General features: G+C 19.1%; 2 protein-coding genes across 3 annotated transcripts; one reads left to right on the top strand and one right to left on the bottom strand.

Moving 5' to 3' along the window:
* Positions 1–233: 233 nt before the first annotated feature.
* On the bottom strand, positions 234–4,265 carry PGSY75_1233300 (putative pentatricopeptide repeat protein; the record flags this gene model as incomplete). The annotated part of the gene is made up of 1 exon (XM_018786907.1): positions 234–4,265. The coding sequence occupies one exon, from the start codon at positions 4,263–4,265 to the stop codon at positions 234–236; it is 4,032 nt and encodes a 1,343-aa protein (XP_018640772.1).
* A 4,488-nt stretch (positions 4,266–8,753) lies between these two features.
* Positions 8,754–18,326, top strand: PGSY75_1233200 (hypothetical protein; the record flags this gene model as incomplete). Of its 2 annotated transcripts, none has more annotated exons than XM_018786905.1 (2): positions 8,754–15,411; positions 15,652–18,326. In XM_018786905.1, the coding sequence occupies 2 exons, from the start codon at positions 8,754–8,756 to the stop codon at positions 18,324–18,326; spliced, it is 9,333 nt and encodes a 3,110-aa protein (XP_018640771.1). The 2 variants fall into 2 exon arrangements, with proteins under 2 accessions (XP_018640771.1, XP_018640770.1); XM_018786906.1 differs by having other exon boundaries at positions 8,754–15,423.
* Between the last annotated feature and the right edge of the window lie 744 nt (positions 18,327–19,070).

Genomic DNA, 19,070 nt, shown 5'->3' with positions numbered 1-19,070 from the left:
TTTTTTTTTTTTTTTTTTTTTTTTTTTTTTTTTTTTTTTTTTTTTTTTTTTTTTTTTTTTTTTTTTTTTTTTTTTTTTAAATTTTTAAAATATAAAATTATTTTTAAAAAATTTTTTAAATTAAAAAAAAAAAAAAAAAAAAAAAAAAAAAAAAAAAAAAATATACATATATATATATATATATATATATATATACATAATATATATATAATATATTTTTTTTTTTTATTCATTTATTCGTCAAGTGCTGATGGTCGAGGCCTATCTACCCTCCTTGCATACATCTCGCCACCCTTCTTTTTACTTTGAAGATATTGACCATATGGCAACCAATCTGAAGATTTTTTATTCTTAGACATTCTTTTTTCCTTTTCTATTCTTTGCTTTCGTTTAAAGAACTGTTCTCGAACTTGATCTAAAGGAGTTTTAGTTTTGAATGTTTTTCCTTCTTTAAATAAATTTAATTCATACTCATCTATATTTAATTGTATTAACTGGTTATCTTTTAAATTTACTTCATATACATCTTTCTTCTGTTGAGATATCATACTGTTAATCAGTATTTGTATCTCTGTTATATATCTTCCTACATGATATAATTTTTTTACCATTTGAGGAGATGGATATATTTTATATGTAAACATCTGACGTAATATAAACAAAGTATTTTTAGATGATTTTGTTTGTATAGCACAATTTAATATCAAGTTCAATATTTTCTCATTTGGCTTGTTTTCTGTGTTATTTATCATATAATCATATAAACATAGAACCTTACTATAATCCTTCAGTTTGTAATATAACATATTAAATAACATATGGAAAGTATAATAATCTGGAACACATTCAAAATAAGAAAAATATTTCAACATATTTACTGCATATTCATAATATTCACAATTTATATATAATAATATAAGACTATTTAATAGTTTAGTGTTTATACTCTCATGTGATCTAAAAGAATCGACTTCGGTCCTTTCATATACATCATTAACACTATCAACAGAAACACAGTCATTTTTTTTTTTATTATAAGTCTGAAGAATTTTATTATCATCAGTAGGGTTATTTGTTATATTTTCCTTTTCACATATAATTTGGTCTATATCACCCACATATTTTTTCTTATCTATATATTTAATACCAATAGAAGAACCCTTCAGTAAGTCATATATAATCCTCCATGCGTATTTTATATTATTATGACGCTCACTTAAACTAACACGTTTGTCTTTACAATTATTAGCAAAGGTTCTAACAATATAACAATACATTTCATCACTTATTTTTATTTTATTTTTATTCATAGTCTTTAATATCTCCTTTAATCTTTTTATATTTCCTTTATTTGAACATGCTATAATCATATATAACATTAGACGGTGATTTATTTTCATTTCATTAGATACATATATATTATAAAAATAAAACACTTTATAAAAATAATCTTCCCTCCTTGATAAACAATTTATTATCTCTATTAAAGTTATATCGGTTATTCTTAAATTCTCAGATAACATAATCTCATAATAGTTTAAACATTTTTCGGCTTCTCTATTATATGCACAATTTTTTATCATTATTGTATATAATATCTCATCTGGTACTACATTCTTATAATTTACTATATAATTAAAAAACTGTTCTGCTCGTTTATATAATTTATTTTTTATTAAGCCATCTATTAAGGTTGAATAAATAACTATATCTACCTCAATATTCTCTTTTATCATCTTCCTATATAAATGAAATGCACTCTTTATATCCTTATCTAATATGTGAGCTTTTATTAATATACAAAACGTATTTTTATTAGGTATAAACAAATCTTTTATTATCTGTAAATATATTAACCTACTTAATTTTGCATTTTTTTGTACTATGCATGTATACATTAAACTGTTATATGTTTCTATATTTATTCTTATATCATATTTTTTTAATAAATTAAAATAATGAAAACCTTCCTCTTCTTTATTAAATAATATCTTACTCTTAATCAACATATTATAATCTTCTATACTAAAATTACCATTCCCCATTATTTCGTAAAAATCCATATCAGCGTATTTTCTAAGCTCTTTAATCTTTTCCTCTTTTTCTATACCATAATAATAATTTATATATTTTTCACAATCTTCTAATATATATGGTGACATATTATTCTTCTTGAACATATCATAATTCTCCTTCATCTTTTTAAATACATTCTTGCTATTATCAACAATGCCTTCATATGTCTTATCATGATATTCGTAACTGTCATACTCTCCATTCATATTATTAAAACTATCATTAATATATTTCATATTCTTTTCATTATTTTTCATATTATCATTCTTACAACTATCAATCTCTACAATTTCGTCATATTCATCATCCTCTTTTTTTATATCTACCTTGTTCAATTCCTGCTCTTCTTTATTTACCTCACCCTTATTATATTCCATCTTTTCTACATTACTCAAATTGCTATCATTATTTAAAAGGATATCAATTAGTTTTTGTTCTTGCATTGATTTATTTGTTATTTTATGTGTTTTTTTATTTGTTTTTTTTTCTTCTTTTTTTTCTTCTTCTTTTTTTTCTTCTTCTTTTTCTTTTTCTTTCTTAATTTCTGTGTTATCTTCCTTCCACATCATATCTACATTTTTTTTCATTTGAATAGTAAAAGTATCATCATTTAAAAGGGTTACATCACTTTTATATATATTTAATTTTTTTAAAAAATTGCAAGGTGCCACCCTTCTTTGTATGTAACTTTTTTTTTTTTTTTCACATTCTTCTTTATTTAAATTTATATCATTAAGTTGTGTATTCATATCACTTTTCTTTTCTTCCATAGAAATATTTTCTTCAACGGAGATACCTTTTATATTAGAAATATTTTCTTTTCCTATTTTTTTCTCTATGTCCTCATTAATATGTTGCTTCTTCAATAATTTAGTAATCTTATTATTATTACTATTATCATCATCTTTATATACCACCTCTCTATTATTATCTTCCTTTAGCTCTTCAGATTTACAATTTTGTAAATGACCATATGTCAATTCTGACACATCTATGATATCATCCTTCTTTTTCAAATTAGCTGGGATTAAATCCCAACCAATAGCTCGATGAACTTTCCTTTTTTTCCAAAAATAAATATCATTGTTAAAAATATTTTTTATATCACTATTTTTATTTATTTCATTTTGCATATTCTTCTTACGTTTACAACTTTCTAATATATCTTTCTTTCCTATCTCAGGAAATATAGAAATGTTTAAATTTTTTTTTAAAAAATTAAAGTGCATATTTACATTAGATTCTTCATTATCTTTATCTACTTCATATAAATAATAATGCACATCATTATTATTACTATTACTATTATTATTATTATTATTATTATTATTTTGTTTACATTTATTATTTTCTTCCTCATACATTTTTTCATTTACATTATTATTGTTGTTATCATCATTACATTTATTTTCCTCTTTTTTTTTAATAAAGGATGGGTAAGATGAACATTCTTCATTTTTTTCATAACTGGAATTATAAAATTCATCTTCTTGTTTTGCTTTATATTCTTCATATCTTTCAATTAAATGCATATAATCATGATTATTCTGAAATATAATTCTTTTCATTAGTTGTTTTTTCTTTTCTTTTGTGCAAAATAATTCATCTACAGAATTCTTTACATTTTCATCATTTATATGATTATGTGTATAAAATGTACTACTATTGGTATTTATATCATAAATGTTTTTATTTTTCATATTCATATTATTTTTATTAATCCGCTTTTCGCCTTCATCATACTTAATCGCTTTATTAACAATATTATCACTTATAATATTTTCACTTATAATATTTTCATTTATAATATTTTCACTTATAATATTTTCACTTATAATATTTTCACTTACAATATTTTCATTTATAATATTTTCATTTATAATATTTTCATTTTCATAACTCTCCTTCTTTTTATCACCATCCTTCAATATCTTCTTTAAGTTTACTCTTTTATAACTTTTTAAAATTTCATTACCCTTTTCTATATTTACCAAGTTTTTTTTTTTCCGGTCAACTAATTGACCCAACACATTTGAATATCTTCTTATTGATCCACTTAAACGTTGATAATGGTTCATATACCATACAATACAACTTTTATAATTCTTTTGTGATTCTTCATACAAAAAATATTTTTTATTTCTTATTGTGAATTCTTTCAAATGAGAAAAAAGAATGGAACTGTTCATATCTATATATTTCTCATTTTATAAAATAATCATAGAACTTTCAAACAAAATAAAAAAAATAATAAAATTTCAAACCACTATAATAACGAGTAGAAAAAATTTATATTTAACGATTCAAAAAAAGAAAAAAAAAAAAAAAAAAAAAAAAATTCTAACATAAGTGTTACATATTTTTTTTTATTAAAAGGAATAAATTGCATAAATATATAAATAAATAAATATATATATATATATATATATATATATATATATTATATATATGTGTGTTCATTTTATTATTTACTAATCAGTACATTTCTATTATTCATATAAATGTAGATTTGCATTTATACCTACAAATCAAAAATTCAATAAGGATTTATACATTTATTTTATTTTACTATTATAATAACCAATTATTATATTTGTATATTTTTATTTTATTTTTACTTATTTATTATTTTATTTATTTTTTTTTTTTTTTTTGTCGTATTTCATGTTCATAATTTTATGAACACGTAAGGTTGTTTTTATATAAAAATAGCTATAAAATGAACTTATTTTTATTTATTTATTATTTATTTTATTTTTTTTTTTTTCTCTTTTTATGGCTATAATTTACATTTTTATTGAAATGGATACCAAACCTTTTATTTATTAATAGAGCATTTAATACGAATATAATTCATATATTTTTCTTGAAAAGAATTAAAAACATGTATTATAATACACACCCAAATAATAAAAGGTTTATTTATTTTTTCTTTTTATATAAGATCTAGAAGTATATAATTTCGTGTAATAAAGGAAATAATATTTTGTTTCTACACATCATTAATATTTAAGAAGAAAAGGAATATATATACTTGAATGAAAAGGTTTTACATTATATAATTTTTTTTTTTTTTTTCCTGCATACCATGTAATATTAAAAATTTATGTGTTTAAATAAAACAATTAAGGATAAATACAAAATGTCATGATAATTATATATATATATGTATATAATATATATAATATATATATCAAATTATGAAACACTCATATCATACCATTTCGAGGTGTAAAAAAAAAAAAAAAATTTTAGAATAAATTTCCCTCTTTCATAATAAGGATAAGTTTATAAAATAGATATGGTTTAATTGATTTATACACACAATGTATAAAATAAATGTGATATATATAAACTATTAATGTTTAAATATATAAATAAATTTTCACCTATGTGTTTATATATAAGCACTGCATAGACCTTGATTAATATAATTATATTCCATACACACATATATTTAAAGGTTTGTTGAATTTTTTTTTAATTTTTTTTTTTTTTTATGTAGATGGTTTATATTAAATACTACATTTATTAAAAGATGAGTCGAACGATAGGATGCACATTATTAAAAATAATTCCTTAATATATATATAAATATATATGTGAAATATATATATTATGAGTTTTTTAATAATTAATATTGATATTTACTCATATATAAATAATAAGTGCAAAAAAAAGAAAAAAATATAACATATATATATATATGTGATATATGTACTATATATATTATACATATAGCTCATATAACACATATATGAAAAACGTATGTACATTTTATTACGTTCCATAATAAAAATAATATGTATATTATATATATATATATATATATATTATATTAAGTGTTTAATCAATTTATTTATATTACACACTATTCAAATAATTTCCAAAAATAATAGAAAAAAAAAAAAAATACACATTTTAGTACACACTTAAAATATTATTTTAAAAATTTTATATTATAATGGAAATTATAAAAAAAAAAAAAAATAAATATAAATATATATATTGACCTATATTATTTATTAATTTTTTTTATTTTTTATTTTATTTTTTTTGATATGTCATGAATGTTATATAAAAAGAACTTAATGTGTTGAGAATACATTTAAATAGAGTATGAAAATGTGATATATTATAAATATATATATATATTATATTATATTTTTCCCTTTTCTTCTTTTTTTTTTTCTATGATGACACATTATTAGAAAAAGAAATATATTGAAGAAAGTATTACTCATATATTAATGCCAAGTATAATCATTCTTACATATTCTTAGATATATTTACATATATAATTATTTATATTATATACACATCCTTCTACAATTATAAATATATATATATATATATATATATTATTGATATTATGAAAGTTCAAATGTGTGATTTCTATAGAAAGAATGTTTTTCAAAAAATGTATATGAAGAATATATATAATGCAAGTTTATAATATTAAAAAAAGATTATATATAAATATATATATATATATATATATAATATCTACATATGAATATTTTAGTTAGCTCAGAACTTTTAATGGATATACAGTTATTTTATTATGTATTTTTTTTTTTTTATAATGATATTTTTTTGTTTATATATATGTGATACATTACAAATATATATATATATATATATATATATTAATAAAAAGTTATGTAATGGCTTAAATATTATATTTAAATAATGAACTAATTCATTTTATGTATTAATTTAAGTTAAATGTTATAATATATATGTGAATGACTACATATTTTTTTATAAATATAGTTTTTACATTTATTTATTGTGTGTATTTATGATAAAAATATGACTTTCTTATATTTTATTTTTCCTGACATGTATATAAAATGTGATAAAAAATTACAAAGAAAAAATGAAAAACATTTCATAATATATATATATATATATATATAAGATTATTCTTTTTTTATTACATACTGTTAACAAATTTTCATATAAATAAATATATATATATATATCTTGTATGCTCTACACATTTTTTGATTATCATAATTATTTTTTTTTTTTTCTTCTTCCTTGCATGCAGTTTTGTATGATTCTTTTTAGTTTATCTAATTGAGAATGATTTATATAATGAAAAAAAAATAATAAATAAATAAATATATATATATATATTATTTATGATAAAGATTTTCTATTATTATCTTTCTTACAATTTTTTTTTTCTTTAAATATAACTGTATATAAACTGGATATAGATACACATATATATATACATATATATATATATATATATATATATATATATATTCATTTTTGTAGTTATTTTATATACATATAATTATTTTCCTACAATATATTTTTATAGAAGTATAATTGCACATACATATTTTATTTTCATTCTTTATAATTTTTAATTATTTACACAATAATTATTGTGTGTAAGAAAAAGAGCTTGAAATAATATATACATATAATAATTATATGTATATATATACTTTTTTTTTATGGTACCTCAAAAAAAAAAAAAAAAAAAAAAAAAAATAGTTAGATCAATAATATAGTAGTAATAATATATATATATATATATACAAACATTTAGCAATACATATTCCAATATAACATATATATATGTATGTATATATTTTTTTTTTTTTTTTTTTTCTTTTTTTTTATATGCTTTCATTTATATTCCTTGGCACACACTTCCATATGAGTGTGAACTTGATATTTTAAAAATTATTTCCACACATATATATAGAAAGAAAACAAAATACAATTTATATATTTTTACATGTATATAAATAAAATATTTTATTTCTTTATTTTACTTTCAATAATATTAAAGTATATAAAAACAAATAGTTTTAACATATATATATATATATTAATAGATATAGAATTATTATATTTCTTTTCTTATTTTTATAGTAAGAATATTTCTTATTATTATTCAAAAAGTATTCATACATATTATTAGTGTTTCAATTAGTATATATGAAAATAAATATAGAGCGATAATAGCTATACATATTCAAATATATTACATTTTAATATATATATATATATGTGTATGTTTATAATATAATTAAGATTATATAAAGATTTCATGCTTCTAATTTTATATAGGCAAGATAAAGAAAGAATATTTCTATGCAATTTAATTTATAAATAATTTTTTTTTTTTTATTTATTTTATTATTCTATTTTTAATTTAAAATTTTTTTTTCATGTGTTTTATTTCTTATAATAAAAAAAAAAAAAAAAAAAAAAAAAAAAAGAGTTTATATATAAAAATATTGAGAATAAGAACATATATTTATATATTTCAAAAAGTGGATAAATAGACATATATATATTTTATGTCTATATATATATATATATATATATATATATGATAAATAGACATATATATATTTTATGTCTATATATATATATATATATATATATATATATATTTATTTATTTATTTAAAACTATAGTTCAATTGACACTTTATTATAACACATTTAACATGTCATATTATACATATATATATATATATATATATTTTTGAGAAACAATTTATTTAGTTATTATTATATAATAATTTATTATATACTTACCTACTAATTATTTACAACATCTTTCTTTTTGTCATTATAAATAAATAAATATATATATATATATATATATGTATGTATAGATATATTTAATGTATTAACAAGATGAAAGAAGATAGTTCTAATGATCCACATATTAACAGAATATATACACAAAATAAAACGATATGTCTAAATGCACCTATTCCAAATAACCAAGGAAATAATATAAAAAGCAACGATGATGATAAGAATAATTATTGTAATAATGATATATATTATAAAAAGAATAATGATATGTTAATATCAAATACTTCAGAAAGTACAGACAGGAGATATTACTCACAATGTGTTGATTCTAATCTTGATAAGAATTATGTATCCAATAGAGATACTAGATGCAATAATGCAATTGTAAGAACTTATTCGTATAGAAAAGAAATATCTCCTAATCACAAGAAGAATACAATATTTAGAGATAAATATATTTTTCCTAATGACCAAAGGAATTATAAAAATTTAAGAGAACATGCTACATATAATAATAACAATGAACATAAAACAAATGAAGAAAATTTATTTCATGCTTCGTATGTATATAATGTGAATCAAAGTGTATCATCTGATCAAGCTAGAGACATTAGAGAAAATAAAAATGAAAAAATTACAAATAGTTGTTCTAGAAATAGTAATATAATAAATGAAGGAGATAATTATAAAAATATGAATATTTCTTCCAGACCAACTTTAAATGTAAGTTCTTTAAATATGAAAGATATTAATGTGCATATGATAAAAAATAAAAAATATCCAGAAAATTATATAAATCAAAAAATAATGAATAATAATAATAATAATAATAATAATAATAATAATAAACATATGATTGAAAAGGAGAAATGTATAAGTGAATTTTATTCATATTCACAACCTCTAAATCCCATGATATTTAATAATAACAATGCTGGAAATATGATGTTGAATAGAAATATATTAAATAATTCTCATATGAATGCGAATATGGACACATTAAATTATTATAAGAATTATATAAACAACAATATAAGGAATGAACAAAAAATGGATAATAATTATATGAAAGAAAATAAACATATGAACGAGGATATTTTAAATAACGACATGTTGAGTAATGATATTCTGAACAATGAAATTGTTAGCAGTGATATAATAAATGATAATAATATAAGGAACACCATAACAGATGGTATTGGGAGTTATTATAATTTGGGATCTAATAAAATGAGGATGTTCAACGTATGTAGAAATATATCACAATCATGTAATAATGACAATAATAATAATAATAATTATAATAATTATTATAACAATAATTATAATTATAATTATAATGACAACTGTGAACATACAAAACACAATTTTCATAACAGTAGGAATGATTATGAAGATGCACAAAATAACGATAAAGATGATATAACTAAAGAAATAGAAAAAAATATATCTTTATTGTGCAACCAATCTCATGTTGATAATTATGATATGGATAATTCTATAGGTATCCAAGAAAACACAGTAAATAGAAATTATATAAATCCTTTGATATATATGAATGAAAAAGAAGAAAATTGTTTTAATAAAGGTCCTTATAATGATAATAATGTAGAGATGATAAATATCCATATGACAAGCAATAGTCATGATAATGAGAATAATAATGAAGATATGCAATATGGAAATAATTCAATATATGATCATATGACAACAAATATGGATTATAAAGAAGAGAAATCAAATAATATAAAGGATAAGAATGATATTCATATGAATAAAACCTTTATATATAATACTACTTATGAATCTATGCCTAAAAGAAACATGAATATTTATAATATTACAAATAAGGATAATCAATATTATAATAATAATTATATTCAACATAATAATAATTATATTCAACATTATAATAATTATAGTCAACATTATAATAATTATAGTCAACATTATAATAATTATAGTCAACATTATAATAATTATAGTCAACATTATAATAATTATAGTCAACATTATAATAATTATAGTCAACATTATAATAATTATAGTCAACATAATAATAATTATAGTCAACTTTATAATAATTATAGTCAATATGATAATAATTCTGGTCCATATCATAATAATATTGAACCTATGATGAAGAACACTCCTTATAACATGGAGAATAGACAAGATGGAAATCATTTAAAGGAAAACAATTATTTGAATAATACATATAATAATTATAATAATATGAATAACAATTATGAAAATTATTATTATCAACATATTTCTTCTTCAAATGATAAAGAAATATATGATAGAAATAATAATCCCTCAAAAAAAATATGTTTACGCTCGAATAGCACAAATACGTATAACAAACAAACTATTTTATATACTAAGAATATGAAACCTAATAATTTTTATTATACACATAATATTATTCAAAATAAATTCTTAAAAAATGAAAAAGAAAACAAGACAAGAAATAGCACTTATAATTCTTTTCCTACTAGTATAAATACGGAACAAAAAAAATGTGAAACGACAAAAAAAGATACAAAAGGGAATTTAATACAAACAGGATATGACACAATCTATCAGATTAATGAAGAATGTGACAATTATATGGAGAACTCATCAAAAAATTTAAATGAATATAATCAATTGGATGATCAAAATGGTATGTATAATCAGAATATTTCATATAATCATAATATTATGAATAATTATGACCATTCTGTTGAAAATGGAGAGGTGCAGGCAAATATGAACAAAACTGATTTTGATAATACACCTATAAGTGGCTGTGAGAATTATCACATGATGAATAAAAACAATGAAATGGTGGATATAAATAATAATTTGAAAGTATATGAATCAAATACCATGTTAGATTCTAGAAATGTAAATATTTCCAATCCAGTTAATGAAAATGATATAAATAAGATAGAAAGAGATAATATGAACAAAGATGAAGATAAAGATAAAGATGAAGATGAAGATGAAGATGAAGATGAAGATGAAGATAAAGATGAGAATAAAGAGGTATCAATGGATAGGGAGGTATATGATACAATAAATAATAATAATTATGATAATAATAATAATAATTATGATAATAATAATAATTATGATAATAATAATAATAATTATTATGATTATTTTAATTGTTATTCACAAGATAATAATATAAATAAATTAGACCCATATGAAATAGAAACAGGAGGAAAAATAAAAAATGATATATCTTTACAAATAAAAAAAGAAAACGAATATAAAAATACCAAAAATATTTTAAATGATTATAATGTAATAAACAAATGTGTAGAACATAATAATGAACAATTAAAAAATCAAATAATAGAAAATGAACATGAACAAATTGAAAAAGAAGAAGAGACTAATGACTTAGTATTCTTACAAAGAATTAATAAAAATTTTGTATATAATACAAATGAAAATAATTATATATATAATATAGAAAATGATTATAAAAATGAAGAAGTAAACAAAAATATAAATATAGGTATAGAAAAAGGATATACTCATTCTTCTTATAATAATGTTTCTATAAATCAAACAGTAGATTATAATAAAAACAATAATTATGAGATAAATGCAAAAAAAAATTATGATAATAATGATATGATAAGTAAAGGAATAAATATGAATAAGGAATCCATATTATATGCACAAGGTAATAAAATCAATGAAAATTATAAAATGATGAATGTAGAGAACCAGGACGATATTTCAAAAGAGGGAAATGAACAATCTGAATATATGATGAATAATACAAATAGTATAAATAAAAATATAGATGTTAATAATGGTTGTTATATAAATAATGAAAATAATGTGTATCTTGAAGAAAATAATAATAATATTAATAATAATAATAATATTAATAATAATAATTATTATTATTATATTAATGATAATAGATATACAAATGACCAAGTTTCTGGCACAAAGATTCTAAACCATAACAACAACCATTTATATAATAATACATATGATGTGAATAATTTAAATGTTAATAATATGAATGTAAATAACATAAATATAAATAATAGAAATATTAATATGAAGAGTATGCATATAAATAATGTAAATATGATTAATACGTGTAATATGGCATTTATAAAAAACCAACCAAATAATAACAATAATAATAATAATAATAATAGTAGTAGTTGTTGTTATAATTATAAGAGTAACGATATTACTTCTATTCTTCATAATGTCAACGATGCTCCTTATGATACTTATAATGAAATACCTCCAGCTTTAAACAATAATTATATAAATACAAATAATATGTTAATAAATAATAATAATAATAGTAATAATAGTAATTACTATAATAATAACAATTATAACATTAATCATGATCATAGTATGTACACTGAAAACATACAATCTAACCAAATATCTTCTGATAATATTCATCTAACTAACCAATTTGATATAAATAAAAATGGGATTCAACAAAATAATATACTAATAAATAATAATGAACTCAATGAAAATATTCAAATGATCCCACAAAATGATATATACTTTACATCTACTTCGTCTAATAATAATATTAGGCCCAACTCTAATTTTATATGTACACATGGTAATAATAATAATATTAATATTAACAAACTACCAAATATAAATGAGAAGCAAGATGTGATTCTTTCTTCATCGCCAATTATAGATTCTAATATGTGCGCAGGATCATCTCACCTTCAACATAATAATTATAAAAATGAGTTCCTAGATAATGGTTATAACCCACATTGTAATATAAATAATAATGATCCGAATTATTTTAAACAAGAAGATGATTGCGTGAATGAAGAAGGGATTGATGAGAATTACCAAAAAAGTGTGAGTCTGAACATTAATATGAAACAGAGTAAGAATAAAAAATGTAATAATAACGATGGAAAGAAAAAGAATAACAAGAACGTAAAAGAAGATAAGAAAAATAATATGATAAATAATAATGAAAATAATAGTAAAAAAAATAAGAAAATTCGAAAAGCCAAAACTTTTGGAGGTACCGTAAAAAAAGGAGGAACTATTATCAACCTAGAAACAGAATCACAACGTATTAAAAGAACCCCTTTTTGTATTTATTCTTTAAATGATATATGTAATCATCTAAGATATGGTAAGAAAAGTGCTAATTCTATAAATGGTATGGTGAAAACGTTATCATGTGATTGTCAGATTCATAATGATATGAAATGTCTCCATCAATATATTAATTTTTTAATAGCTCAAAAGGAAAAAGAAGGGAACAGAGACAAAAATGAAGAAGATATAAATGGTGGGGTAGATATAAATGATGGGGTAGATATAAATGGTGGGGTAGACATAAATGATGAGGTAGATATAAATGATGAGGTAGATATAAATGATGAGGCAGAAGATACAAATGATGGGGTAGAAGATACAAATGATGGGGTAGATACAAATGATGAACAACGAAGAAAGAAAAAGAGAAAAAAAATAAAAAAACAAAATTGCTTACATATAAAAACAGATGAAAAGAATGATGACCATATAGATAATACATGTTGTAATAATAACATAGATGGTGATTGTTGTGTAGATATTGAATGTTGTGATAATGATGAGAGTGAGAACGAAAGTATTAATTATGAGAATATACTTGAAAAATATAAAGGAGAGTTGGATAATTATAAATATTATTATGACTTTGATGTAAAAATAAAGAAAGGATATATTTTAAAAGATATTTTATTAAATAAATATGTATGTAATTTATATAATTTTAATGAGTGCACAAATATTATATATAATATAAGAAGAATATGGCATCCATCATTTAATAGACCATTAGGTGATATAGGAAGAAAACTTATATTAAAAGAAATTCGAGAACATCATCATAGAGATGCTGAAAAAACTACAAAATTATTATTACAAAATGGATTGGATTATGGCAAGGTAAGATTTATGAAAGTAAATGAATTATATCATTATATGTATGCATTAGGTGTTTTTGAATATGCTGTTAAGATATCTTTAGAATTTGGTTCTAATATTCGAATGAGTACTATAAGTTCAAAAATAGATCATGTTAATTTATGTAATAATATAAAGAGTGGTTATTCTTATTGTCTTATTTGTTGTTCTCAAAAAATTCGTATCGGTTCCATTGTAAATCAGACAATAAATTTAATGAATTATAAAATTTTAATTAATACTTATGCTCATTATTTTTATTATTTTGTTAAAAAAAAAAAATTAAAAAAAGTAATAAATCAAGAAGAATATGAAACCATGGATCAAATTCTGAATAAGGATTCTAATAATATAGGTAATATTATTATTAAATCAAAAAAAAATTTTTTTTTTAAAAAATATACAAATAGGCATTTTACTAATGAGCAACAAATATATTCTATAAATAGAAATCCTAATAGTTATATAAATAAAAACAAAAAATTTCACATTAGTAATAAAAAATATAATAATTATCATATTAATTATTATAGTGATAGTAGTTATTGTAGTATTGTGCTCATAGATAATGAGTACCTTCATGATGATTTTTATGATAAAAAAAGTTGTCACATAAGAGTATCTTATATTTCTAATACAAGTGACAACGAAAATATTAATTATAATGATCATCAAAATTATATTCAAAATGATACTTATTCTAGTATTAAATGTGGAAGTAATAAGATATGCTATAGTAGTATTTATAGTGTAAATGATCTTATCATGAGTAATAATAGTAAACAAAGTAGTAATCAAAAATTAAATTGTTATGTAATAGTGTATATATTGTCTATATGTTATATAAATGCATGGCTTTATTTCACACACACACACACACGCACATATATATATATATATATATATATATGCATACATACATATGTATATATTTTATATTTTATATTTTATATTATATATATATATTGTTTAAATTTTTTCTTATATGCATAACATAATTTCTGTTTTAAATACTCAGATAAAGAAGACAAGGATAAGGGTGAAGAAGAAGGTAAGGAAAAAAACAAGCAAAGTAAATGCCATAAAAAAGATGACGTTTTAAAAAGATATAGCATGTATTTAAAAAATCCAAAAGAAAATAAAACAAAGAAAGATAAGAAACCCAAATCAGATGAAGATACACAGAAATATCCTATAACACAAATTGTTGACAATAAAATTTTTCATTTAAAAAATTCATATGTTATAGATGATGAAAAAAATGAAATCAGTTCGTTATCAATAAATTATCAAGCTAAGAATGAATGTCATATATATTATCAAAATGGAGGACAAGTAGAACGTTTTAAAAATGAAATGATACATATTAATATCGACAATAGAAATAGTGAATACACGCAAAATAATATGAATGAAGATAAAACAAATGAGAAAGGTGAGCATTATAGAAATGGTAATAATAATAAGAAGAAGAATAAGAGGAAAAAAAATAAAAAGACCAATAAGGATGATGTTGACAATGATGAAAGTAGTAGCGATTCTGAATCTGATAGTGATAAAAGAAAAGATGATGATGATGATAATAATAAAAAAGATGATAATAATAAAAAAGATGATGATAATAATAATAATAATAATAATAATAATAAAAATAACTATAGTAGTAATAATTATTATTATTATTATCAATATGATTATCAAAAAAATGAATGTAATAGATATTATCAATATAGAGATAACGACAACAATTTAAGATACAACAATAAGACTGATTATAATAATCATATTCTATATAATTATCAAGGGGAGTATAATAATAAGATATATTGTAACAAGGATGATAATAATATAAATAAAAATATAAATATAAATAATTATAATTATAATAGAATTATAGATAATTATGAAAACAATTCTATTAACAATCCTACAGATATATCAATAATAAACAAGGATATGATCTTATATTCTAATGAGAAAAAAAGTAAACATGAAAATTTAATAAAAATTATTCCTGATGAAAAAATTATATGGTCCATTTTAAAAAGTGATATATCTCCTAGCTTAACTCAGTTTTTTTTTAATTTTATTATAAAAAAAAATCAAAATAATTATTTTTCAAACAAAAATTATATAAAATATGATAATGATATGGATGATATGTATATTAATAAAACAGATATTAAAACAACAGACAGCTATAAAAATTATATAAATTCCTCAAATATTAATAGAAATAATATATCACAAGTATATAATAATTTATCTTACTACACAAATAATAAACATGTTCCATATAGAAATTTAGATAATAATGAAGTTGCATATGTAAATAAAAAAAAATCTTCAGAACAATATTCATTACAAAATGAGACCTGTATAAATAAAAAATATATAGAATATATAAATAGTTATGATGATAATATAAATATAATACAAAGAGATAATCAAGATAAAGATAAATACATAGACAAAACAAACCAAAAATATATTTATATAAATAATGATAATAAAGTATGTACTGATAATATTTTAAGAACCCAAACAGATGATATTATTTTTGAAGATATGTCAAAAAAAGAAAATGAGATAAAATATTATACAAATAATAATATTAATACAAATATAACTAACGATAAATTATATAATAATAATAATAATAATAATAATAATAATAATAATAAATTAAATAAATTATTTATAGAAATAAAAAAAAATAAATTATGTAAATATATACTTGATAAAATTAAAGAAATAAAATATCATATAACATATATGGAGAATATAAAAACTAATAATAAAAAAAGAAAAAGAAATATAACACATCCATATTCTATGATTTATCAAATTAATAATTTCTTAATTAACACCAACCCTTTTCATAATTCTTTTTTTCTTAATGAAATGAATTACTCTGCCCTTGCATATAATTATAAAACGTATCACAAAAATGAAAATAATAATAATAATAATAATATTAGTTGTTATTGTTATTGTAGTGGAGGTGTAGATTTAAGTGTAGGTAGATATGTATCAAACACGTTGGAAACCACAAATAAAAATTTTCATCATAAATATTTATTATCACATGAACATTCATATAATCAACACAAAGAAGGAGGAAAAAATAAAAAAAAAATTAAAAAAAGTATCAAAAGATTTTTCGAATTTGCACACATTTTTAAGAAGATATCACAAAAAAAAAAAGAAAATATGAAGGATGAAAATATGCATTTATATAATGAAGACAAAAAATGTAAAAACTTCAAAACCATAAGACACAACGAGCAACTTCATGAACAGGTTCTATTTATCAATTCAAAAAAATATAACGATGAAATTATAAATGTTAACAAAAATATTAAAAATGAAGAAGAAATTAATTTAACATCTAAGTGTTTAAAACAGAATATACAAAAAATAAAATATAATGATGATAAAAAAAAGTATATAAATAATGAAGGAAATAATATATCAATAGATAATGCATCATATAAAAAAAAAGAAAAAAAAATTTGGTCATGTTTTCCAAATTTTGAAAAATCAAGGAAATTAAAATTTATAAGAAAACAAAAAAACAAAAAAACAAAATTTAAGAAAATTATAAATTATTTAATTCAAAACTATAAAATTAAAAATATAAATCAAACAAATCATTATAAAAATAATTTTCATGCTGATGTTTATTTATAAAATAATGATATAAATGAAAAAGGTAAAAACACATCAAAAATACTCATATAAGAATAAGAAAAAATACAAAACATATATTGAATTATAGAAAAGTATATATTAATATATTAAAAAATAAAAATATCTCTATATAATGTTCATAAATAATTATTAATATAATAATTACTATTTAGATAAATATCTATATATATAGTTAATCCTTTAAATAAAGAAATAAACAAAATATAGACACAACATAATAAATATTATATATATATTATATCATGAGACCGTGCAGAATAATTAAAATAATTATATTCTTACATATTCCCCCTCATACCCCCCCAAAATAAACACACACACAAATATATATATTTTGTTGTTATTATATTTATAGGTTAATTTATCATATCATCATCTTTATAATTACAATGTCACATATTTTAAAAGACATTAAAATTATTGGACCATATTAGAAAAAGGAAGAAAAGAATGAAAATGATAAGCTTTTAATTAACATAAAAATTACAAAAATTATATATAAATATAAATATATATATAAATATATATATATATATATATTTTTTTTTTTTTTTTTTTTTCAAAGTACAAAAGTAACCACATATTTAAAAATAACACAAAATGTTTACTTACAAAAAAAATAATGATGTGTTTTTTTTTTTTTTTTTTTTTTTTTTTTAAAATTTTTTAATATTATAAATTAATAATATATTATATTAGTTTATTTTAATAAATTTTAATATT

This window comes from Plasmodium gaboni, chromosome 12, assembly GCF_001602025.1.
Source record: "Plasmodium gaboni strain SY75 chromosome 12, whole genome shotgun sequence".
NCBI lineage: Eukaryota > Apicomplexa > Aconoidasida > Haemosporida > Plasmodiidae > Plasmodium > Plasmodium gaboni.
This window is presented reverse-complemented; position numbering and strand designations above follow the sequence as displayed.